Source organism: Serpula lacrymans, assembly GCF_000218685.1.
Source record: "Serpula lacrymans var. lacrymans S7.9 unplaced genomic scaffold SERLAscaffold_10, whole genome shotgun sequence".
In the NCBI taxonomy this organism is placed as follows: Eukaryota; Fungi; Basidiomycota; class Agaricomycetes; order Boletales; family Serpulaceae; genus Serpula; species Serpula lacrymans.
The window spans coordinates 1,267,499-1,291,496 of NW_006763299.1; the positions used below are offsets into that span (position 1 = coordinate 1,267,499).

Consider the following 23,998-nt stretch of genomic DNA (forward strand, 5'->3'; position numbering starts at 1 on the left):
TCTTCAAAATGCACCAATATTACCGTGTCAAGATGCTCCCTTCTTACGCTCAGACCCAGAGACATCGGCGAATCCCCTGCTAGCACACCTGCCTTGCTGTATCCAGACGCCCGCTTATTCGCTAATGCTGTATGGTTCTCCTACCTCGTGGTCATGTACACAATAGGTGACAGTGAAAATGGGTGCGCATTTCGGTGCAAAAGAGTGTACAGGACACCGGGAGTAGCAGATTCGCTGTCCCGCTGACAGTCAACGGTTGTACGATTCACAGCAATCCTCTGTTCGTTCATGCAGTGGCTTGGACGACTCGGCGTGCCTAGTCCGCGGATAGATTAGACTCGCATCCGTTTCTATGGTAAATCACTCTTCTCATTCCAAATCCGCTACCCATCCGGCACTATTTTTTATGTTATCCGCTGATGCGTGCCACACAACTTGCTCACAGTTGAGTAACGATATCACGTATTCTTGTGTAAAATAACATGCATAGGTGATGTGGCCGCTTTGCATAAGAAGACATCTGTGGGACTCTGACCAAGGAATCATACAACACGCCATTGGAGTGCGGCCGCGAGGAAGCTAGGGGGGACAGGAGGGTATCATTGGCCAGAATTGGAAGGTGTACTCGAGTGCAATTCGCCTTGCTCTTGTTCATCAATGTCGTCTTCACTATTCAATCACATCCCCTGAAACAAACCTGGTCACTCTGTACAGTATGACACAGTCTGTCAAACATGTCTTTGATTGTGAGTGTAGATGTCACGTTGATTGATGATTGTATGAATACAGCAATCCATCTTATCTTTCACCTTGAAGTGAAGTCACTTTCTTTTGTATGGAAACTCTCGAGAGCTCCGTCAGTGTCGCTCTCCACGCCGATGATCTAGGACTGCGTACACACTTCAAGCGATGTTTTGGGCGTAACGCTCTCGTAGCCCGTGCCTTGTTAGACGCCAGAAAGTAAGCGCACACATATGACGCTGATAATTAGTTGGACCTCCAACGCATTCCAGTAACTGGCTATCGTGATGCATTACGAGTGATTTGACGGCACTCTTCATACTTGCTTGATATAAGTGCGATCTGGGCAAAGTCAATCGCTTTCGCCACGCCTTGCCCAAAGAGATTCAGCCGCGGGAGTAGCACATTGTGATTTGTTACGAGGGAGGCAGTGTCGTGATGTGACTCACAACGTCACATCCACCATGGCTCAATCGGCGATCGGAAACATGACTCGGATATGTTTTTGTGTAAAATATCGTTTTGCGACCTTCACCTTGTACTAAACCATGGCATCCATGTCGAATCTTTATATTGTTCAGATACAGTGCTAGACAACAATCTCAGCTACTTTGATTCGTCGTCTAGCAAGGTGAAGATGATGGTGAGAATTTTATCTTGCTTAGACTTCATGATTAGATGCCGAGTTTCTGAACAATGGACGTGCTACAGATCTCAGATTCGGAATACACTTCACTCAAGTACGTTGGTTCTCGTCGCTCGACTATCTCTACGTATTCCTTCCCCTAATTGAATGGAATTCAGCCTCAGGATTGCATTCTCCAACAATAACATGCAGTACGCCTCCATTCCCACTTGCTTTTCCCTTTCACAACAACTCCGATCCATGCTCCTGATGCATCATGTTCATGGCGGCTGACAATGTCGATATTCTTTCCAGACTAGAACAGGTTAATAATGCTTGGAGGCTGACGGGAGCGGCTGACGAGGTGTTCCCGGTCAACCGCGCTCGTCAGCCTCCTCTCATTGATAAATCTGGAATAACATTCACCCAAAACTATTCAACTCAAGCTTCGCCCCTACCATTTGGTATCGCCATCAACATTCTATCCTCGATCAGATCATATTCGCCACCATGCCGCTGATGAGAACCAACTTCAGGGACCACCGCAAGCACCATGATCTCACAAGGAGTCTCCTCTCTTCAACCAAAGTTCCCGCCAATCCCCATCGCGCACGCCCGAGTTTCCCGCCCGAAGCCACCTATCGCAGGCGACAAGCTCCCATCGCCCCATCCCCCAGTGGAACCATTCGCCAAAGTCGAGTTCTTGCCGCTGCAGAGGTAGAACTGCACGAACTAGAGAGGGAACACATGCGTCGAGAAGCCATGGATCATCCGCTCAAGGCGCAAACCGCGCTCTGTCTCGAGAAGCTGACGCATGCTATCAAACAGTATGAGCGGTACATGCAGTTGGCGAGCGGGGTGACGGTTTTCAGCAATGGGTCTGATCATCATCATGATACGGATGCATCTCAAGAAGAAGAAGAAGTCGGCGTAGACGATCTCGATGCCTCGTACGAATGGGTGCAAAGCTGTGCTTTTGCGGAGGAGCCCAATGGTGTTCCTGAGTGTGAAGACGTTTTGGAGAGGGGAGAGAGAGCGAGGAGGCATGCAAGGTATTGGAACAAGTGCGTCAAACTCTGGAAGACCGCTATCAACTCAGCCAAAGACGGGTGCATATCAAGCGCAAACGCATACCTTTCAAGCTCCTCTATCTGTGTATTAACCGAGATTAGGACCAGAGAAGACGATTTCAGACCAATCACTACCATCTACGAAATTGAAGCCACCCCAGAGCATCATACCGACCATTCTGCAAGAGGGTCAGTGCAATGGTATCCATCTCGATGGAATACGTTTCTCAAATACTTGTCTTTTCTCCGCAGTGTCTACGTCCCTAGTCTGCCTCCACTCGCCAGCCTCGTCTTGAAGGAGCAGCTGTACGAAAGGGGCTATTTAAGGAAACCATCCTCTCATCCTCGATCAGCAGCAGTGGCACAATGGGTACGACTTCAACTTTCAATGGGCAGTAACAAGATCAAGTCCCAGGTCAAGATCGGCACTCCTTCCGTTGCGAGGAGCCCAGACTGGGAGGTCTACTCCAAAGCGGTAGGGAAACGGAGAGGCATCTCCGTTGCGGAGGAGGTAAGAGCACACTTGGTACGTCCCATCGTCTTCCCCTCACATTAGCACGTCCTTCCTTATCTCATGGTCTGCTTCCGCAAGTCCTCAGACAGCGGTACCTCTCAAACATCCCCCTCTCACACAGTCGGGCGCAAGTTATCCGCCCAGACTTTCTACTACAGCTGCCACTCAGCCGCGAGCACCCCATCCCCATCCCAGGCTACTGCTGAATCTCCTGAACGGACCAGCGAGATGTCTATGACGTCTGAGATGGAAGAATTCTCTTATATTACTGCGCTCACGACGCCTACACAGTCCCCCGAGACGGCGCACTCTTTGGAATCGGGCAAGGGGGACTCGGAAGACACGGACACGCCATCTCCGGACACCTGCGTCTCGTCGTCGTTTGAATCCTACTCTTCGTTCGTTTCATCGCCGTCGACTATCCGCGGTGTTGTGTCGCTCGTTGGCTGTACGGCATCGAAGAATCCGAACAAGGGACTTGTTCGCAGACTGCGTAGGATCATGATCTGAATGCCTGGGGATGGTGGGATGTGCAGACAGCGGGTGGGTTGCAGTTGGGAGTACAGCCTTTAGTTATATTCATCCTCTTTAATTTCTGTTGGTATGGAGTAAATTTAATCAACGGTGCGCAAGTGATGCAAAGAAGCTAATGAAGTTATCTGCGCGATCAAGAGAACTTGTTCGTCTAAAGATATCAAGGTCATCGATATCGCACTGCATGATACATCGAATAACTCGAAATAGGACAGCGTCTAATGTACGGTAGTCAATTTTGATAGAACGAAGTGTAGATAATCCTAGTCCTCGATCACCCCTAGTCCAAAAGAGGTGGATGGTAGGATACGGTGGTAGAAACAAAAGAGGGCTGCCTGGACACTCCAACTACACATAGCCCAGCTTCCCATTCCGCGTTCGCCTCGCCTCGGTACGTTCTCCCCGCCAAACTGCCTCCCCAATGAACAACAAATCGGCAGCGAGGGACGCCAACACAGACACACCCACCAACCCCAGACTCCTCACCGCTCCTTCTTCGACTCGCCCAACTTGTGCTGCTCCGCACTCCGCATCGACTCCTTGTCATCCATCACCGAGCTCACGATGTAGGACACCAGAACGGCGTTGGCGACGAGGACGGCGGTGATGGCCGCGTAGTTGGCGTTACCTAGAGTGAATGACGTTTAGGGTTTTTTTCAGCGGTCGAGGAGAGGAGAGGCTTTTTCGGACGGTGTGCAACCCGTGGCCCAAGGAAGAAAAAAACGTACCACTCCAAAAGTATTTTTGAGAGATGAAATAAGACGATATGGGAAGAACGGCCAATGACGCGCTGAAGAAGATGAGTTTGAGGAGGATGGCCCTGCGGATGCACCGAGGCCATTATAGTCAGCTTCGAAGAGTGGAAAGCAAATGATCACCCTCAACACACCTCGACGCAGTGGTCGCCGTTACCTTTGGGATGGCAGTCTTTTCGCTCATCTCAGACTCGTGACTGAACAGAGAGAGACTCTCGGAATATATGTCAGTGGCTGTGCTCCAGTTCACGCGTCTTCGATATATGACGCACTCAAGCTCACAAGAAAGCATCCAGTTTTGTAGGGACATTCTATATACAACCTATCAAATACAGAATAGAACAAAAAAAAAAAGGTACCCAGGACCAAGGGGCACACATGCCATCCAAGTACCCACCGCAAACCAACGAAAATCGTACAACTCCAGAAACACCAAAAAAAAAAACCACCGTGACTTCAAAAGAAAAGACAAAAAAACTCGTACAAGTACTGGTAGAGCACAACGATAAAAAGAAAAAGAAAAGAAAGAAAATGTGACAGACACCGGTTCATCTTGACAGCGCAGGATCTCATCTCGGCGGGGACGGTATGTGTTTATGTGTACGCGTGAGTAGGTGAGTAGCGGGGGGAGGGAGGACGGCATTATGGGCACTATTGGGGTGAACCGAGCAAGTTCAAGAATCGCGTCGAGGAAAGCCGAGGTCGACCATAGTCATGCGAGGCGATAGTGCATCAGGACCAACGAAAACGAGAACGGGCAAATTTAAAAAGAGGAAGGACGGGAATTCGGAAGAGGCCCAGGACGCGATAAAGAACAAAAAAAGGGACATATTGATTAAATTCGGGTTCGAGGGGATCTTCGTCCAGCACGAGAGAGGTATGGAGGACCAAGTCCCCTATTAGGTACTGCGACGCCAAGTGACGGTAGGAGAGAAAAAATTGCAGTGGTGTATGACATGAACGGAAATATTGATATAACAGTCGTCGTATGTGAGATGGAACGAATCGCGATCAAGGTGGATTCTGTAACATGACCAAGACAAAAAAAATTATATGATAGACACGGAAAAGCGGAAAGAATGTCCAAAACACATATTTACGCACAGAATAATGAAAAAAAAAAAAGGAACAAAAGCAGATAAGAAATTTCCCATTAAAAACGATGAAATGGTCGTCGCATATATATAGCGCACAAGCTAGAGAACCGGGTGGATTGGAGGGGGGGACATGCGAGATGGAAAGATCGACAGTCGGAGGGGTACGCGCAGGAATGGCAAGCGAGCGAGCAAAGACAATAGGCCAATCAACATCACCAAATCACCAAATCACGAATCACACGCAGGCGCAGGCGCAGACGAAGCCCCACCACTTCCACCACTCCAAAACGCCCCCAAAAACGCCCCCGCCGTCGACATAATCTCCACTGCCCGGCTCACCAACGTCCCCGTCTGCCCCTCCTCGCCTTTTCCCCCTCGAATCGGACTGCGAGTGACACCTCGGATGGGACTGGCGACGCTTTTCCTCGATGGGCTCCGACTGCTGCTGCTGTCGTTGCCCCCACCCCCACTCGAGCTCGTGCTCGCTCGGCTCGCCCGCGTCGGACTACCAGGACTCGCCCACGTCGGCGCACTCGCATTCGCATTCACCAACGTCGGACTGCCCACACTCGCCGCCCTCGTCGGACTCCTCGACCCCTCATTCGAGCCCAAGCGGGGCAACACAGGCCTCATACCCACCACAGGCGAGTTGGCAGGCGTGGGGTGGCGCGAGATTCGCTCTTGCTCTGCTTTGAGCACTTCGGCCGTGGGCTCGACGGGCGACATCAGCACCGCTCCCTCTTGCCCCTCCTGCCTCTCCCGTCCTTCTTGCGCGCTTGCGTTTTCAGCGACGGCATGGGCAGCAGCAGGCACGGGTTCAGGCAGGGCGGGATCTGCGTTGGCAATCGTTTGTCCAGACTCAGATTCGGACGGTGGGACCGGAATAGAGATCGGCGCCGTCGAGGTGGGAACAGCAGGCGCCGGAATAGACAGTCGCGAAGGCGTAGGAGGCAACGGCGCACCCACCTCCCTCAGATCCACAGGGCTCACACTCGGACTCGACCCAGAGCCAGACCCAGATACGGACCCAGTGAGCGACTGCGACGACCCAGCCCTTCTCACCACCCTATCCCTCCCTCTCCTCTCCTCCCCGCCCTTCTCCTTCTCCTTCTCGCGCTCCCCACGCCCATCCTTCTCCCGCCTCACTCGATAGCCCGCACTTCCCCCGATTCCAAGACCGACGGCACCGTACCCATCAGGCGACAAACTCCCTCCTCCTCCTCCCCCTCCACCCGTACTCGCATTAGCTCCAACGCCAACACCCATACCAGCACCAGCACCACCATAACCCGCCCCAAGCGTCGCCCCACCCCGTTCCGAGAACGACGCCGTCCTCGAAATACTGCGGCCCCGCACAGGCCCTCCCCCCATCTCCATCCCGACCTCCCTCTCCGCCCCCGCAAGCGCAGCAAGGTTAGGCGACGACGACGATCGATCCCGCACCGCCACCTCTTCAGACCTCCCCCGCATCGTGCCCGCCACCTCGTCGGACCTCCCCCTCGAGTGGGAGACGTCGGGCGGACTGAGGAGCGCCCCCGACGACGGCGACGGCGCGCCCGAGGTCGAGCCCGAGCCCGAGGTGCGGCCCAGCGGGAGGGGAACGCTGACGGGGCTCGTTGAGGAGGACATGCCTGAACGTGGGATGTCATGATCAGCACGCGTGGATAAAAAGTACGAAAATGCGAAAAAGGGATGAAAACACACCTTCGCTAAACGCAATCGGAGACGGCGTACGCGACCTCGACCGCGATATCGATCTCGAGTGGGATCGCGACCGCGACCGCGAACGATCCACTTTTCCGTCTTCAACGCCATTCACGACGACGACGACTTCAGGAGAGCCAGCCCCGTTCGACTGTCGGCCATCCGTTCTTCTCGTCGCTGCCGTCGCTGCCGCTGTCAATCTCGTTGTCGTCGACGAAGGGGGAGATGCGGCCACCACCGTTGAAGAAGTCGAAGATAAAGAGGGCGAAGTGGCCATATCGGGAGATCCAGACGTCGTTGACGACCGTGGATAGGGAAGCTGATGCGGAGGCTGGGACTGGGACGACAAAGGCGACCTCGGACTCGCAGCCACCACACCCACCGTACCTCCCGACTGAACACACCTCACCACACCCTCATCGTCCATATCCGCATCCACATTCATCACATCCATCATCTCCTTCTCATCCCCCGCGCCCACCTCCACAACACGCTCGCGTTCGCGATCCTCGCTCTCAGCAGACACCCCAAGCAGACTCTCCACCTCATCTCCCGACGAGAGGAGCACAGAACCAGTCCCGCCTTCCGCAGCCCTCATCTCCTCTTCTGCAAACTCGCCGTATCCTGGGCCGTGCGGGTGGGGATGCGCGTAGGCATAGTCTCCATACCCACGTTCGTAATCGTACTCGTATCCATACTCGGCGCCTCTCGTACACCAAGGCGGGACGAACACGAGCTCGACGGGCTCGTCTTTTCCTTTCGTTCGTCTCTGCCCCAATGCCGCATTCGTCGTCGTCGTCACACCTCCCCACCTCTCACCTTCCCTCTCCCCATTATGTTCACGTTCACGTACTCCATTCCTGCCTTCATTCCACATTCCTCCATGACTCCCATTCCCATTATTACTCCTATTCTCGCCATTTCCATTTCCATCACTACTCCCATTTCCATTCGCATAACTACCATCAAGCCCATTCCGACTCCCCCACACCACCTCCCCCTCTCCCCCGCGATCCCACTCATACCCCCCCTGCGCACCCTCCCATCCTCCCTCCCACTCTCCATCCCTTTCTCCCATCCCTTCCCCATGCCCATCCTCGTCATCATCCTCGTCGTCATCCTCACCCCGCGTCTTGAGCACAGTAGGCGCGATCAACGCAATCGTCACCAACTCTTCCTCCCTCTGTCTCGGATGCGTAGCTGCCATGTAAGTGTAAGAGTGCGTGCGGTGGGGTCTGTAGCGGGTCGAGGCGGCTGGGTTGACGTGCGACGGGGGTGGAGAGCGAGAGTAGGGCGGGTGGGCGTGGACGTGGGGTGGGGCTGGGTGGGCGTGAGCAGATTGGGAGTGGGGAAGGAGGGGTGGGGCGCGTGGAGAGGCGGGTGCGGGCGTCGAGTGAGAGCGGGGATGCGGCGGTGGGTGCGGGTGTGCGTGCATATGCGACGTGCGCATCTCGATAACACCGTCATCCTCTCCTTCCCCCTCCCCCTCCTCCTCCTCTTCGTCGTCATCGTCATCCCCATCAATCTCAAACCTCCCCCTTCTCCGCCCATTCTGAGGCCCGGCTTCGGGTCCTTGACCCTGTCCTTGCGAGGTGAGAGGGGGCCGGACGGTGCGCACGGAGGAGGTGGAGGAGTGTGAGGAGGAGCGGGAGGAGGGGCGGGGGGTGGAGGAGTCGGTGTTGACGTCTACGTCTGTGTCTGTGTTGACGTTGATCTTGACTTTCGATTCGTCCTCGCCAAACGTGATCAAGCCATCCCCATCTTCTCCGTCCTCGTTATCTTCCATGTCTTCGTCATACCTAGTGATAGTGATAGCGAGAGGGACGGTGAGAGGAGTCGGCGTCGGTGTTGGTTGATGTTGAAAGTGATATAGAAAAAAAAAATAGGGGGTAAAAACAATTAGCGCACTATCCTTGACACGAGTAGAATAACGGCACGGAAGGTATTTTAAAAAAACTGACCCATCATCCTCCGCACCAACACCCTCCACACCCTCATCAAGATGCTCATACCCATACCTATGGTTCAAATACCTCCCCGTCCCAGCCGGCGCCGTGTACCCACTCGAGTACCTGCCACTCCCGCCTCTATTCCCTTTCGCTTGGGAATGGGCGTAGGGAGAAGCATAAGGCGCACGAGGCGGATGCGGAGAGGCCTTCTTTGGCTTCTCGATCGCTATGCACTGCTCTACAAAGGTATTGAAGGAGATATGTTTCTTCTTCGGAGCGTCCTCGTATGCACTGCCTGCCTGTTCGCCACCGGAACCGGAGAAGGAGGCACGAGAAGCACCAGAGGGGCGTAGGGAGGGCGCAGAGTCGCCTGAGGGGGGACGGAGGAGAGAGGGGTGGATGTGGGTGGGGAGGATGGGGGTGACTACGCGCGGGGGAGAGTCTTTCCTGAAAGCGCGAGTGGGCCAGCGGGTGATGTGTGTATCTGATTTTGTGTGCAACAGAGGGGGTCGTTTATGGCCTTTACCTCCGTCAGCTGTCGCTGTTGTTGTGGAGGGAAGTGGGGGTGGCTCGCGTTCGTCCTCGGTATCTGGTGGACTGAAGAGCGGGGAAGAAGGGAGGTCAGATGTGAGGAGGTCGCATATGGAGCGATGTTTGAGGATGGGCTTCATTGTTGCATTTGGATTTGGGGCATGGCCGTTTGAGAGGGACGAGGATGAGTTGGAGTGGGTGGGAGAGACGGAGGGAAGCTTTGGGGAGGGTTTTGGAGGAGGAGAGTAGTCAGCGGTGTGGAGGGGACCGTAGAGCCAAGTGACGTCGGAATCTTTGAGCCTGTAAGAAGAGCAAGTTAGATGGGAGATAAGAGAGATGAAGAGGCGATGTGGTGGAGCGGGGAAGACGAGTGGGATTGCGGGGCCCCACGGTTACGGAAGAAAGATTTAAATGAAAGCTGACCAGTTGAGCGTCTCTGGAGTGACGGTCTTGAGTTTATTGCGCTGTTTCCACCAGGTTCTCCAGGAGGCGTTCTCGAGTCTGACGCCGTTTGCGATTTCGTTCTTTTGGCGGGTCATGTTGCGCCAGGAACGCCATACGTCTTCTTCGCGCCATTCGTGTGAGAGATAGTCGACCTGACCACGGGGGAGGGAGGAGAGGGCGGTGTCGTCTGCGTTGTTTGAGACGGAGAGGAGGAGGACGGGGAGGTAGGTGGACATGGTGGGTGGGAGAGACGGTGTTCTGTTGGTGTATGCTACGCTCTGGGATGTGAATGTCGACGTCGAGGTTGGTGTCGTCGTCGTCGTCGTCGTCGTCGTCGTCGTCGTGGACGGAGGGTGGTTTGTTGTTGTCGTCGTCGTCGTCGATGAGAGAGCAGTCTGACCAGCAGAGAAGAAGGGACGCAAAAGAGCGGTGAGCGTCTAAGGACGGTTCCTGTTCGACCCGACTGCGCCATCGCCTTCTCGGGCCGGTGGCCGGTGCATGTCACATGTCACCGTCCCTTATCACATTCAAATGCTGGTGCTATTTCCCCGCATACGCTAGCCTTCTCTTCCAGTGTTCAATCGCTCCATCGGGCGATCTCGGGTGTGCCCCTCTGCGATCCACTGCCAATGCTGGCATAGTAGCCCAGACCACCGATCCCATCCACACTCTGACGTGCCACGATACTGTAAAGCACCCTTAGCCATTTGTAAGCCTCTCGCTCCTCAACTTCCGCCGTCTTGCCAATCCTTACCCCACCTCTCCCCAAGGTATTTCAATGTATGCATTTTGTTCTCGCTCACCATCGTACCGCTCAAATGTAACATAACAGGAGGACAATGATGATTTCATTGGACACGGGCTAGTGACAGATAATGATGAGGATGTCGTGATGGATAGTGACGCTGAGGATAACCTGGATGTATATCCGGACATAAGTCTTCCGAGGCCTGAGCTGTACCACAACTTGGACCAGGAAGATGACGAGGATGACATGAGTATGGGTGGGCTTGAGTCTTTCAACGACACCACACAAAATCTCCCGCCTACAACCGATTCATCACATAACTCTCAAAATCCTCCACCACCACCTGATCCATCACATAACTCTGATAGAGTTTATCACCACGGAATTGACATCGACATTGATGTGCTCGCAGAAACAGCTCGTCTAGAGGATATACAAATTGCCATTCAATTTATTCAGGCATTGAAAAATGCCACACTCAATGATGAGGCCAATAAGCTTGACAAGGACATGCTCCACCGCCTGCAGGATCCTCCCCAAGCCTCACTTGATATTGATGATCCCGACGTCCTCTTGTCTATAGAAACATTCATGGCACTCAGTAACTCATCTCAAGAGACTTACCATTTGATACGCAAGGCCATACTCCATCGATATCCTGACAGCAAGATGCTCTCGTATGACCAAGTTAAACGGCGCATTACCAAAATGAGTGGAGTTGGGTCAATTGTGCATGATATGTGTGTGACTTCTTGTCTGGCGTACACAGGTCCTTTTGCAAGTTTGGAGATATGTCCAAAGTGCGGCGAGCCTCGTTACGATCAATCCAAGCTTGCGTCAAGTGGCGGAAAAGAGAAAGTCCCTCGCCAGCAGTTCCACACAATACCAGTCGGGCCTCAATTACAGGCGCTATGGAGGCACTCAGATACTGCTACCAGCATGCATTATAGAGAACGCCAAACAGCTGATATCATGGAGGAGCTCAAACTCGACAACAACATCCTTTCTTCGTATGACGACTTCTTCCACAGGAAAGACTACCTTGATGCTGTTTCTGATGGTCGAATAAATGCTCACGACAGCGTACTTATGATCTCTGTTGATGGTGCCCAGCTCTACGAGAGCAAAGCATCAGATTGTTGGATATATATATGGGTGGTAATGGATCACACACCCAATGTTCATTATAAGAAGAAACATGTTCTCCCCGGTGGTTTCATTCCAGGTTCAAACAAACCAAAAAATCTTGATTCTTTTATGTTTCCTGGGTTGCATCATGTGGCCGCACTTCAAAAGGAGGGTCTTGTTATCTGGGATGCTTTAACCAATTCATTGCATGTCTCGCACCCGTTTCTTGCAATTGCTAATTCAGATGGACCAGGACTCATGTATTTCAACGGTTTCGCTGGATATCATGGTAAAATTGGGTGTCGACAACTATGTGGGCAAAAAGGCCGTCACAAAGCAGGTGGTCCTCATTATTATCCTGCGTTACTCAAGCCACACAATTACAGTGTTGAAGGATGCAACCACGACGACATTGACTATCGCCAGGTGCTCCCCCCGACACCTGGATTGTACTATCAAAATCTATGTTTCCTCATTGCTTCACCAAATGTCACACAGTATAAAAAACGCCTTTTGGAGACGGGAATCTCAAAACCTAGTATCTTCCTTGGAATGCCTCTTGCCCACAATCTCGGTATTCCAAAAATGTTCGGTTCTGATATCATGCATTTAATTGCACTGAATATTCCAGATCTACTCATTAACTTGTGGCGATGTAATTTTGGCTGTGAAAAAACTGACAGCAAGCATAGTTGGGACTGGGGTGTTTTACAAGGTGATACATGGAAACAACATGGCCAGGCTATCACAGACTCCACCCCACATCTTCCTGGCTCGTTTGATCGCCCTCCCTGGAACCCAGCAGAGAAAATTTCCAGTGGATACAATGTAACAACCAAGAGTTAGTTACTCTGGCGCACACAAGAACACACTATAAGGAAGATGTTGAGGGAGTGGTTACCCCTTAAGCTGCAGAGAGTTTGTTGGTATACAACAGGAGGACTCGCTGAGGAGTCTCCTGGATCTATTGGGGTATATATACTACTACAGGTTTGTTTGTACATGTGTACTATACAGTTGATGAAGGCAGTGGCTGATGATGTCATAGGGTCTAGCCCGTATGGCCAGCTCCACTGCGTGAGAGAGTTAAGTCTAAAAGTAAAAGAAAGGCAACGCGGCGCGAGAAAGGGAAATGCCGCGTGGCACTTAAAGTATAAAGTTAAAGCGGAGAATAAAAAGGAAAGGAGATGTCCGGAAATTGTGTTATCGTAACACTACCCCCCTTCTAAGGCTCGACTTCCAGGCGAGACCAAATTCCGGAGGTAGTGGTAAAATTTTCGGGCATAGGTTGAAAGAGGGAATTAAAAAGGTTTGAATCCATGCCTCTAAGCTTCCTGGGAGCTGAGGGATTCCTAGAATAAAATTCGCGAACAGCGTCGCGGGAGTTTTCCAGATGGGATTCTGGTTCCCACGTTCTGTCCTCGTCTCCATAGCCCTTCCATAGGACCAGGAACTCTAATTTTCCACCCTTCAAGCGTGCATCTACCACTCGTTCGACTTCGAACTCTTCTTCACCTTCCTGGGTGACTACTACCGGACCGGGCCGGTCTACGCGCTGTCCCGGCAGCGGTCCTTTGTAGGGTTTTACACGGCTAATGTTAACCGTGGGTACCACCCTCATTCGTTTTGGGAGTTCCAGCTCCACCGCATTAGGTTTGACTTCCTTAATCCGGTAAGGGCCAATCCACTTTTCGGTCAGTTTTCTAGACTGCCGGTCTTTTAATTTCAAGTGGTCGGTGTCTAACCAGACCAGGTCGCCGACCTTGTAATCAGGGGCCTTAGAGCGTCTACGCTCTGCCCTGTCTTTCATCTGCTCCGCAGTTTTAAATAGCGCTTTGCGCGTTTCGTCCAAGACAGACTTCATGTCTTTTGCCATGTTCCCAGCAGCCTCGTTTTTGCTTTTGCCAGGTTCTACACCCATTCTGGGGAGGTACGATCTAGTAACCTCGAATGGTGCCTTTCCTGTAGCCGACGACTGTTTAATATTATAAGAGAACTGGGCTATCTTTAGCCACTTGGCCCAATCTGTCTGTCTGTCGTTAATAAATATCCGGAGATACTGTTTCAACTCCTGGTTGAGTCTCTCCGTTTGTCCATCGGTTTGCGGATGGAACGCCGTGGATAATTTAGGTTTGATGCCCAGCATCCGGCATAATTCTTTCGTAAATTCGCTAGCGAATTGCGGTCCTCTATCGGAGATTACCGTTTCTGGTAACCCATGGATTGACCATACGAAATCCTTAAATAGGTCTGCCGTACCGGCGGCGGTGATGGTTTTGTTGGTGGGTATGAATACCACTTCTTTGGAGAAGCGGTCTACTACCACCATTACTGAATCGTACCCGTTTGACTCGGGCAGATCCGTCGTGAAGTCCACCGATATATCCTGCCAGGGGCCAGCTGGTATCGGGTTCGGCATGAGTTTACCCGCCGGCGGTTGATGGGAATTCTTGGCCATGGCGCATCTCAGACAGGATTTTACGTATTCCTGTATGTCTTTGACCATGCCCGGCCACATGTAGTATCTGGAGATCAACTCCATTGTTCGTTGCCATCCAGGGTGCCCAGCCACTGGAGTGTCATGATGTCTATCTATTGCCTTGATCCTTGCGGACTCAGGCACATAGATTTTGTTTTTGAAATGAAAGAGCCCGTCTTTCCATGAATAGTTTTCATTGCCGTCAAGGCGCGCCTTTTCCTCTGGGGAGATGTCTTTCCTAAAGACTTCTAGGAGGTCGGAATCTTGCCCGATTCTAACATTGGTGACCCTTGATTGATCTATCAGGGTGACACCTTTGTTGTCATCTTCAATGCCGTTGGCATGATCCTCTCTTCTAGATAAAGCATCCGCTTTCCCCATTGAGCTTCCTGGCTTATGAATTAATTTATAATTGAACCTTGACAAGTACACCGTGTAGCGGGCTTGTCTCCGGTTCAGGTCTCGGGCCGTCATGAAGTACTCTAGGTTCTTATGATCGGTCCAAATTTCGAATTGGTGCCTAGCACCTTCTAAGTAGTGCCGCCAGTGCTCTAAAGCTCTAATGATGGCCAGCATCTCTTTGTCGTATATTTGATAGTTGCGCTCTGTAGGCGACAAACTATGTGATAAATAGGCACAAGGCCTCCAAAGATCATCAGGGCTTTTGATTGATAGAACAGCCCCAGTGGCGAAGTCAGAAGAGTCGGTTTCTAGCCGGAACTCTTTGTCTAATTCAGGGAATGCCAATATGGGCACTGTTGTAAATGCCTGTTTAAGCTTATCAAAAGCTTCCTGTTCTTTGGCGCCCCACTGCCAAACAAGGTCCTTTTTGGTGAGATCGTTCAACGGTCTCGTGATTTTTGCAAAGTTTTCAATAAACCTTCGGTAGAAATTACCTAAGCCTAGGAAAGCCCTAACTCCTTTGACGCGAGTAGGTTCTGGCCATTCCAAAATAGCTTGAACTTTCTCAGGGTTCATCCTGATTCCGTTCTGGCCTATGATCATACCGAGGAAGTCTACTTCCTTCACTTTAAAATTACATTTTTCGGGTTTAACAAATAGGTCCCGTTCCTGTAAGCGTCGAAGGACTTCTTGCACGATCCTGTCATGCTCAGCCTCATCGTCCGACTTTGTAAATATTAATAAATCGTCAATGTAAATGACGACACAGTTTTCCATATCCGCAAAGATCGATCCTCGGTGGCACGTGAATGCGGCCTTCCAAGCATCTTCCTCTTTGATTCGTACATTGTTGTACCCCCATCTGAGATCCATCTTTGTCAGGATTTTGGCGCCAGCCAATTTGTCCACTAGCTGACTAATCAAAGGCAGCGGATACGCATTTTTAACCGTGTGCTCATTCACGTAACGATAGTCCATAATCATTCGCTTTTTACCATCCTTTTTAGGAATGAAGAACACCGGGGACGTCATAGGACTTTTAGAAGGTCTGATGTAACCCTTCCTAAGTTGTTCGTCTATGAAACTAGATACCTCGTCTCTTTCGGGAGCAGAGAGCGGTATCATTTGTCCCTTCCTTGGTTTGAAGGTGTCTTTCAAATCTATAACATGGTCCCAAGGCTTAGCCTCTGGGAAGCGCTCTGATTTGTGTTTCGAAAAGACTTTCCAGAAGTCGTGGTACTCGGGAGGTACCAGCCTCTTAATCTCTTCCTCAGGTTTTACCTCATCATCATCATCGTCGATCTTTTCTAAAGATCTGAGTTCGTAAACGTGACTAGCGTTTAACTTTTCGAGACGCTCATTGTGACGGACATGATTTGGTTTACCCAAGTTTACACATTCCTGGGGACAACGTGACAATGTGACAACCCCTGTCTGCCAGTTGATCTCAGGATTGTGTTTAAATAGCCAGGTCCAGCCTAAGATTAAATTAATCTTCCCTAGTTGGGTAGCCTCGGCAGTGACTCGTTCTCTGTGTCCTTGGTATTCGACCACAAAAGAACATTTGTGTGTAATACAGCCACCTGCGTTAAGCGTACCGTCAACGTTATAGACGGGAATAGACGTTTCTAATTTTACAAGGGGGAGTCCAATTTGCTCTGCCCAGACCTGATCTATGAAGATCCCGTTAGCGCCTGAATCAAGCAGTGCGCTCGTTGAGTGTACTTTGCCCCTGGCAAGGTTTTCCACGCCAACGTCTAAACGGATCTCTTTTTGGAATAAATACGTGCGCATCAACACACGCCTTGGGATTTCGGGAAAGGGTGGCTCCGAAGAAGAAGAAGAAGAAGAAGAAGAAGAAGAAGAAATTTTGAATGACACATGTTTTTCTATTTTTGTTTTACCAGAATCAAGTACCCTAGTGTTTGTCTCGCCGGGGCCACGCTCCAAGGGAGACGCTGGTGCAGCGGTAGTATCATAAATATTACAGTTACATTTCTTCATACAAGTACATACTTCTGATAACAAATTTAAAAACTTATTTACAAATTGGGGAGCCATCCCCGTCATTCCGTTATTGTTCGTGCAACACCCCGGAGCAGGGGCCACTTTGTTGTGGTTTACTTCATTTTTACCAGGAGCTAAGGCACCCAAGTGACCTAAGCCCCGAATTCTTTTCCCTGAGCCTTCATTTCGTTGACCTGTTGGTCATAGAAGAAGGCCCGGATTTCGTCGTAAGAACGACCGGCCAAAGAGTTGAGCCGATCGTCCGGCTTTTCGATTTCTAGTTGGCGCGCCTGGCGCCCTTGATTATTTTTTGTTGGGCAGCCTGCGCCCCGTTTCTACAGTCTCGGGACATGTGTCCCTCTTGGCCGCAGTTGTAACAGTTGCCCTTGAATCTGCGCATTTGTCCGCCTTGGACCGCGCCGATATCCATAGGAGCACCCTGTCCTGGCTGCAGCCTGAACGGCTTGAACCCGTGAGAGTGATTATGATGTTGGTTTGATGACCCAGGGCGCCTCTGGGGTATGTTGTTTTGTTTGGTGGACCCGCCACCTTGGTGCATGGTGTAGAGCTCTATGGCTCTACCGACTCGTCGTACTTCCTCAGCCGCCAGGGCCAAGTTGTCACTTCGTGTATCCTGCAGATAGATCTGTTCTGCAATGCGAGGGTTCACATTGCGTTCTAGCAGTTCCACTGCGTGTTCATTGCCAAGACCCCCTTGGATTGAGAGGGCCAGGAACCGGGTTACGAAATCATCCGTCCTCATGTTTCCTTGTTTGAAGGAACGGATTTGCTGACGCGCCCAGTCACGCTCAGCTTGCGGTTTGAAATATTTTTCGATCTCTGTTTTGAGATCGTCCCAGGTGGGCCACACACCCGCGGTGTAGCATTCCTGGAGTCTTACTTGGGCGTATCGACCCGCCACAGGTCCTTTTAGGCGAGATAGCACCGCAGTGGCTACCTCAAAATCGTCGGCGAAAGCGTCCCAGTTCGCCTTGACCCAAATCTGGAGCTTGATCCACCATTCGGCAAATCGCGCTCTGTCTCCTTCGAAGGCGCCAGGGTCAGCGACGACTTCGACTTTCTTATTAAACTTTTTCTCTACCGAGGGGGTTGCTACAGGGGGGTTGGCCTGTATCTCGGCGAGCTGCGAGGTTAATTCAGCTATCTGCACACGCATTGCGTGTAGTAGCGCATTCATATCTTGGGGTTGCGACGACATGTTGACTTGTTCTCTTTGGGTAACGTAAAAATAGGTAACTGGGGGTCCCCGCTTGCTATCTGCGGATCAACCTCTTCCCAGCTGAGTATCGGATCTCAATCTCCGACTACCCACACTATAGTATTTGAAAATGTATATAAAATGTAAACGTAATAAACCCTGGTCCGAACGGTTGTCAGGGGGTGGTCCGCTTGTTAAGCTGTCAACCCTTCTCCAGACTGGCGGAGGCAAGTGCCCGGCCTGGTCAGAGGTATTCGAAAGTGAAAGTTTGTATTCTAAATCTAATCAACAGTGGTTCCACACCGACTGCTGAGCTAAGGTACTCCCCTTAACGCTGGGGGCTGCGTATCGAAGGTTTGCGTTCTTCTCCCGAAGCACTACAAGGCCGTCGCTAGGAGCGCACCTATCTGCTATGTGGGATATTCCTAACCGCTAACCAATCTCCTTCACCCTGGAGTCCGGGTGCCCAGTGGGACTTTTTTGCACAAACGTGCGAGAGAGTAGAAAGAGCGAGTCCTAATGTAACAACCAAGAGTTAGTTACTCTGGCGCACACAAGAACACACTATAAGGAAGATGTTGAGGGAGTGGTTACCCCTTAAGCTGCAGAGAGTTTGTTGGTATACAACAGGAGGACTCGCTGAGGAGTCTCCTGGATCTATTGGGGTATATATACTACTACAGGTTTGTTTGTACATGTGTACTATACAGTTGATGAAGGCAGTGGCTGATGATGTCATAGGGTCTAGCCCGTATGGCCAGCTCCACTGCGTGAGAGAGTTAAGTCTAAAAGTAAAAGAAAGGCAACGCGGCGCGAGAAAGGGAAATGCCGCGTGGCACTTAAAGTATAAAGTTAAAGCGGAGAATAAAAAGGAAAGGAGATGTCCGGAAATTGTGTTATCGTAACATACAAGGCCTGGGAGTTTCTTCTTTATGTTTATGGGCTCGCACCAGCTTTACCGTACAATGTTCTCCCTGAAAAATATTGGAGAAACTTCTGCAAACTTGTTTTTAGTGTTTGGATTTTCAACCAGCACCATATTCTTACAGTAGATCTACAACAGGCCCACAAACGAATGCTTGAATTCACTGCAGAGTTTGAGGTTCTGTATTATCAACGACGTGCCAATTGGCTACATTTTGTACGACCGTCCTTACACACTGCTCAACATCTTGGCCCAGAAGTTGTTCGGAGTGGCCCAGGGATTTGCTCGTCCCAATGGACAATTGAGCGGACAATTGGTAACCTGGGACAAGAGATCCGTCAGCCATCTAACCCATATGCTAACCTCTCTCAATGCGGCCTCCTTCGCTCTCAAATTAATGCACTGAAGGCTATGATTCTGTTCCTCAGTCCACCCACAAATCCAATTCCGAAGGGGGGAGTAGATATTGGTGATGGGTACCTTTTATTGCGTGCAAAGGAGAAGTTCCCCCGCTCTGTCCGTAGCTGTGAAGCTGAAGTAATTCAATCTTACCTCTCAGGAAATCAAAGCTACGACACAGAATTCCAGTCAAAGATTACAAGATGGGCCCGTATTCGTCTTCCAAATGGACAAGTAGGACGGTCTTTGTGGAAGGAAGCACTAAAGGCAAAGGGAAAATGCAGAGTAGCGAGAAACGTCAAGGTATTGTCTCAGTAATATAATTACGTATTACTATTGCTCACTCTCTCAATTTTAACTTCTTCTCTCTGGAAAATTGGTGTTTGCAGAAGTCTACTATTATTTCATCTTATGCATGCAGAATAATAGCGAGAAAAGGCCGGTAGCTCTGGTATCATTTTATTCTGAACCTCACGACACTCTCCTCAAGGCATTTTTTGGCACTGTCTGGTCCTATACATCCCAGGGTGATTCGTCACTTCATGTGGTTAGCATCAAAGCAATTCTGTCAGTTGTTGCAATGGTTCCTCACACTCCATTTCCTACTAGTAATGATGTAACTGAAAGGTTCTTTGTTGTAGAGAAGCCAGGATTGGACATAGCTCATATGATTCATGACAATAATGTATTAGAGGAGTAGTGTTTTGCTGTAAGTCTACACAGGAAATCATTTGCCTGGTATTAATATTACTACAATAGCTACGTTAATGCATGTTAATGGACTTAGTGAAAAAAAGTACAATGTTTCCTTTTTCGGCAGAGCTGAATTTTCTGCGTCAGCTCACTGTTTTCCTTGAACAACCTACCACACATTTTCGATATTTCTAATGCATCTTATAGGATTCTGGAAGCGATCACACAGTAACCAACTTGAAGGGTCACCTTTTCTTTTTGACCACCCACTTGCACTCAGAGCTGAGGGAAGTCCAGCACCAGCATCTCCTTCCCTGTTGGTATCTATGTTGAGTGAGTCTGGTGGCAGTAATAGCCTCAGCTCATGCTTGGACTACAAACATGGCAGGATACCCTCTATGAAATATTCTGGCTGTCTAGGGCAAAATTCATTGAGATTGAATACAAGCTTTGGGGTACATTTTCATTCTCTAACTAATTTGACTGATAGTTTTATTTGTGACACAGAGCTCGTCTTCCATCAACACATCTTCAAGTTCTCTTCCCAGATTTGTGCAGTCACCCTATCCGGCCGACATTTTAGAGAAAATGGAACAGCTGGAGCAAGCTTACCAGGACTTGCAACGACAAAATGATGTCCTAAAGGCAGAACGGGACACCATCCAGTAAGCACTTAGATTTTGTATGTTTCTTGCCATTCATTTTTTTTATAGAGGCGCATATAACACACTCGTCCAATCAGTTCCCGAACTTTTGGCTCTTAGCCCAGTAACAACATCTACACTATCAATCACAGACGGCAACAAGAAGCCAAGGCTCCGAACCTTACCAAATATCACTTTAGGCCCGCCACTGAGTCAAGAAGAGTACACATCCATCAATTTCTGGCGAAAACAAGATTACCTGCAATATATCAAAGACGTGAAGGATTCAAACCAAGACCCTCCCGAGCACAAGATGTACTATGTTGAGCACAAGGATGGGACCATCATTGACCACCACTCAGCAACAGATATACGCAAGCACGCTCGTTCAATCTGGGCTGAGCTTGCTGAGCTTGGAATGGTGCCCAAGACTTGGATGAGTGCTGGGAGAGCAGTTATGGACTACTACAGATACAATATGTATGAGAAAGTGCCACAGTTACAATATTGTGACATGGACTGGAAAGCGGATCAAATAGCTATCAACAACTATCCTTCATGGTATGGGAATCATGTGCTGTGCCCTAAAAAGGATTTAATCAAGAAGGAGGCATCTGAAAACGAAGACAAAAGGGCAATCAAAGGAAACGGAAAACGCGCTCCTGAGCCTGCGGCACCTAGTCTCCCCCGACCTGTGAAGAAATTAAAGGGTGCAACTTCGGCAGTGGTTTCCCTTCCAATGCCAGTCACAACGGTACCCGAAACAGAGGCACACAATTTCAATGAGGTATGTGTCTCCCCAGTCATTCATGTTTACACTAACAAAATTTCTCAATAGATGCATGATCCATTGTATGTTTCATTTTGTTCGCAGGAGTGGCTGTCATCTATACTAATATTTTTTTTGCCTTAGAGCCGACATCATTCCCAGCAGTCCTCACATCCCTCCCATTGGGATGTCTAGGCCAGCTCCAAGTCCTAGCCACGTCGAGCGCCAACTCCCTCCCCATCCAGATCCCCCAGAAAGCCATCCTGAAACAACCACCCCAGGTGTCCCCGGCGATATGGGACCACCAACGAACTTTGACCAATCTACCACGCACAGTGGGACTCAAAAAATAGTCAAAGTGAACCAAGAAATGGCCAGAACGGCTACAATTGCAGAAGGAGACAGGCTGAGAGCTGCTGCCCCCATGTCATCCACCTTGTCTGACCAAGGCATAGAAGAGACCAGGGGCCCATCAAGTCACACCAGCGAGGCCTGCAGGAATGCAGGGAAGAAGGCACTGGCTGACAGGAAACCTGGCAAGATGTGCCCTGGAAACACATTAACTGCCAGGTATGTTTTTTTTTACTCTAATCTAAGGCTAGTTACATTCAGATACTAGGAATCTCTGTGCTATTGACTGGGTTAAGGCAAATCCTCGAGGAACAACAAATGACTTCGGCTTATACTACAAAAATCTCGACCAGGAAACGAAAAAAGTGATTGCCGTTTACCGGTTTGTGGACATATAAACTAACACTGCTTGCTATATAGACCTACGAAGACCTGGCTAATCGGGCTAGTATGGCACAAGTAAGTTTACTCATTCACAGGCTTATTATACTGAGCTGATACATGTTTTGTAGAAAGAAGCGGCCTTGGGAAGCATCGAAGGAGGGCAGGTGGGTCTATAAGCTGGGGCTCAAATTGTCGTTTCATGTTTGTTAGATTTCCCTCGATCGTACTATTTGTTGCAGACAATATTTGTAATATATGACACTCAATGAGACTCGTTTCTGCGATTTAACATGTTGGGAACATGATTCTGATGAAATCTCAGGAAATCTACTTAGTTTCACTCAATAGATATGCCTCATTTTCTCCACATTGAATCTAGAAAATAGTCTCACATTTTGAGTGCTCCCGACGCCAGTATGAGTCATTGACCACATTGGGTTTGCCTCAATAATGCTAGATCCGCTTTTGACTGGGCCTGACATTTTGTCCACTTCTTGCTCCATCCTCACCCTTCCATGGTCCGTTCTGCCCTATCTCCACCACTTACTAGACTACCCCATGTTATCTCAATGCCCGTCCAATCCAACTCCAATCTGATTAAATAGGCAAATCAGCGCCCACTATAGATAGCTATATATTCCATATTGTCACATCACAACAACATCAGTGTTAGTGTCAAAATCTCGAATTCACATTGTTCATCACTTCCCTCCTATTCAAGCCTTCGAGCCTTCAAATTTGAACCTGAACCTCAAACGCTTCCACAGGACCACTGGCCTCCATCTCCCCCACATGGAAGGCATCCAACATCACCGTCCTGCACCCCAATCTCGCATCCTTGCACTGGCTTCAAGTCAGCTACCGACCTCTCCTCTAAAACAACCCCGCCCTGACCCCCAGCAATTGCAAGTCAACTTGGCTGGGTCTTGGGATCCGAATTTCACATTGCTCTTGTGTCAAGCCTTTCAACCAACTCAGCCTAGCACGCACATCCTACTGTATATCCCCCCCAACTCGGATCTAATAGAACACGCCGAATGAGAGCTCTGCACAATGTCAACTCCACAGTCGTTTCGAGAGACCCCAGAGCAATCTGTCAACTGACCGTTCATACACCATAAATAATCGCGCCGGAGTCTGGGTCTCAGCCAGTTGCAGCTCAAACACACCCTTTGCAAAATAAGAAACAATGGTGAACGTCGTGCATTCCATGAAACCTGGGACTGACTGGATGCAGCACGAGCTATTCGCATATAACATCCAACGTTGTAAACAAAGACGTTGTTGATGATGAGAACTGTTGTTAGAAAACCACACACAAAAACAAACAAACACACAATCCTCCCAGATTCCACGGAACTTGTTTATGGGCTTTGCCTCCTAGAACAGTGGAGTGGTCTGGTTGTTCGTGGGGTGGTACGTATAAAGATCCTTCAAAGTAAAACCCAGAAGTGTATGAGTGTGGGTTTTGAGGAGGAGGGATAGTTGAATTTATAGAAGATAGGGGCTTAGTGACGAGTATAGATGAGCACTACCTTGCTAATTGTAGCACAAGGTAGGTTTGAGAACGGTGAGGATGACGAGGTGACGAGGTTCCCAGTGATAGCAGGCTCCTGACGCACAAACTGTAGTGCTCAGAAGGACTCTAATCGAAAGGGATAACAATGACTTCAAAAGTGGGAAGTGACGATGACAGCAATTAAGAGTGGTAGCAGTGGGAAGTGTTGTAACCACACTGGATCACAAGTAGCAGTAAGAAGTGGACTTAAGATTAGAGAAGAAGTCTGGAATCGAGTTCTTGTAGTTCTTTTTTTTACAAGGTAAAATACAGGGGTTTATATAGTAAAAGAAAAGTAGGCTATGCACAGTATAGCTGTGCAAAAAGA

At 49.9% G+C, this 23,998-nt stretch overlaps 6 protein-coding genes across 6 annotated transcripts; 2 read left to right on the forward strand and 4 right to left on the reverse strand.

The window, feature by feature from the left end:
• Positions 1-36: 36 nt before the first annotated feature.
• SERLADRAFT_473336 (uncharacterized protein) lies at positions 37-827 on the reverse strand (the record flags this gene model as incomplete). Its single annotated transcript, XM_007320947.1, has 1 exon — positions 37-827. The coding sequence occupies one exon, from the start codon at positions 653-655 to the stop codon at positions 440-442; it is 216 nt and encodes a 71-aa protein (XP_007321009.1).
• A 1,057-nt stretch (positions 828-1,884) lies between these two features.
• On the reverse strand, positions 1,885-2,614 carry SERLADRAFT_473338 (uncharacterized protein; the record flags this gene model as incomplete). The annotated part of the gene is made up of 3 exons (XM_007320948.1): positions 1,885-2,098; positions 2,155-2,273; positions 2,303-2,614. The coding sequence occupies 3 exons, from the start codon at positions 2,572-2,574 to the stop codon at positions 1,926-1,928; spliced, it is 564 nt and encodes a 187-aa protein (XP_007321010.1).
• Positions 2,615-3,094: 480 nt separating this feature from the next.
• On the reverse strand, positions 3,095-4,471 carry SERLADRAFT_473340 (uncharacterized protein; the record flags this gene model as incomplete). Its single annotated transcript, XM_007320949.1, has 3 exons — positions 3,095-4,112; positions 4,213-4,304; positions 4,374-4,471. The coding sequence occupies 3 exons, from the start codon at positions 4,421-4,423 to the stop codon at positions 3,967-3,969; spliced, it is 288 nt and encodes a 95-aa protein (XP_007321011.1).
• Positions 4,472-4,522: 51 nt separating this feature from the next.
• Positions 4,523-5,185, reverse strand: SERLADRAFT_473344 (uncharacterized protein; the record flags this gene model as incomplete). The annotated part of the gene is made up of 1 exon (XM_007320950.1): positions 4,523-5,185. One exon carries the CDS (start codon positions 4,880-4,882, stop codon positions 4,565-4,567), a length of 318 nt encoding a protein of 105 aa, XP_007321012.1.
• A 5,068-nt stretch (positions 5,186-10,253) lies between these two features.
• SERLADRAFT_451325 (uncharacterized protein) lies at positions 10,254-19,971 on the forward strand (the record flags this gene model as incomplete). Its single annotated transcript, XM_007320951.1, has 4 exons — positions 10,254-10,393; positions 11,081-12,668; positions 18,861-19,574; positions 19,693-19,971. 4 exons carry the CDS (start codon positions 10,254-10,256, stop codon positions 19,969-19,971), a joined length of 2,721 nt encoding a protein of 906 aa, XP_007321013.1.
• Positions 19,972-21,295: 1,324 nt separating this feature from the next.
• SERLADRAFT_473347 (uncharacterized protein) lies at positions 21,296-22,380 on the forward strand (the record flags this gene model as incomplete). Its single annotated transcript, XM_007320952.1, has 5 exons — positions 21,296-21,395; positions 21,447-21,460; positions 21,522-22,093; positions 22,159-22,187; positions 22,241-22,380. The coding sequence occupies 3 exons, from the start codon at positions 21,348-21,350 to the stop codon at positions 21,994-21,996; spliced, it is 537 nt and encodes a 178-aa protein (XP_007321014.1).
• Between the last annotated feature and the right edge of the window lie 1,618 nt (positions 22,381-23,998).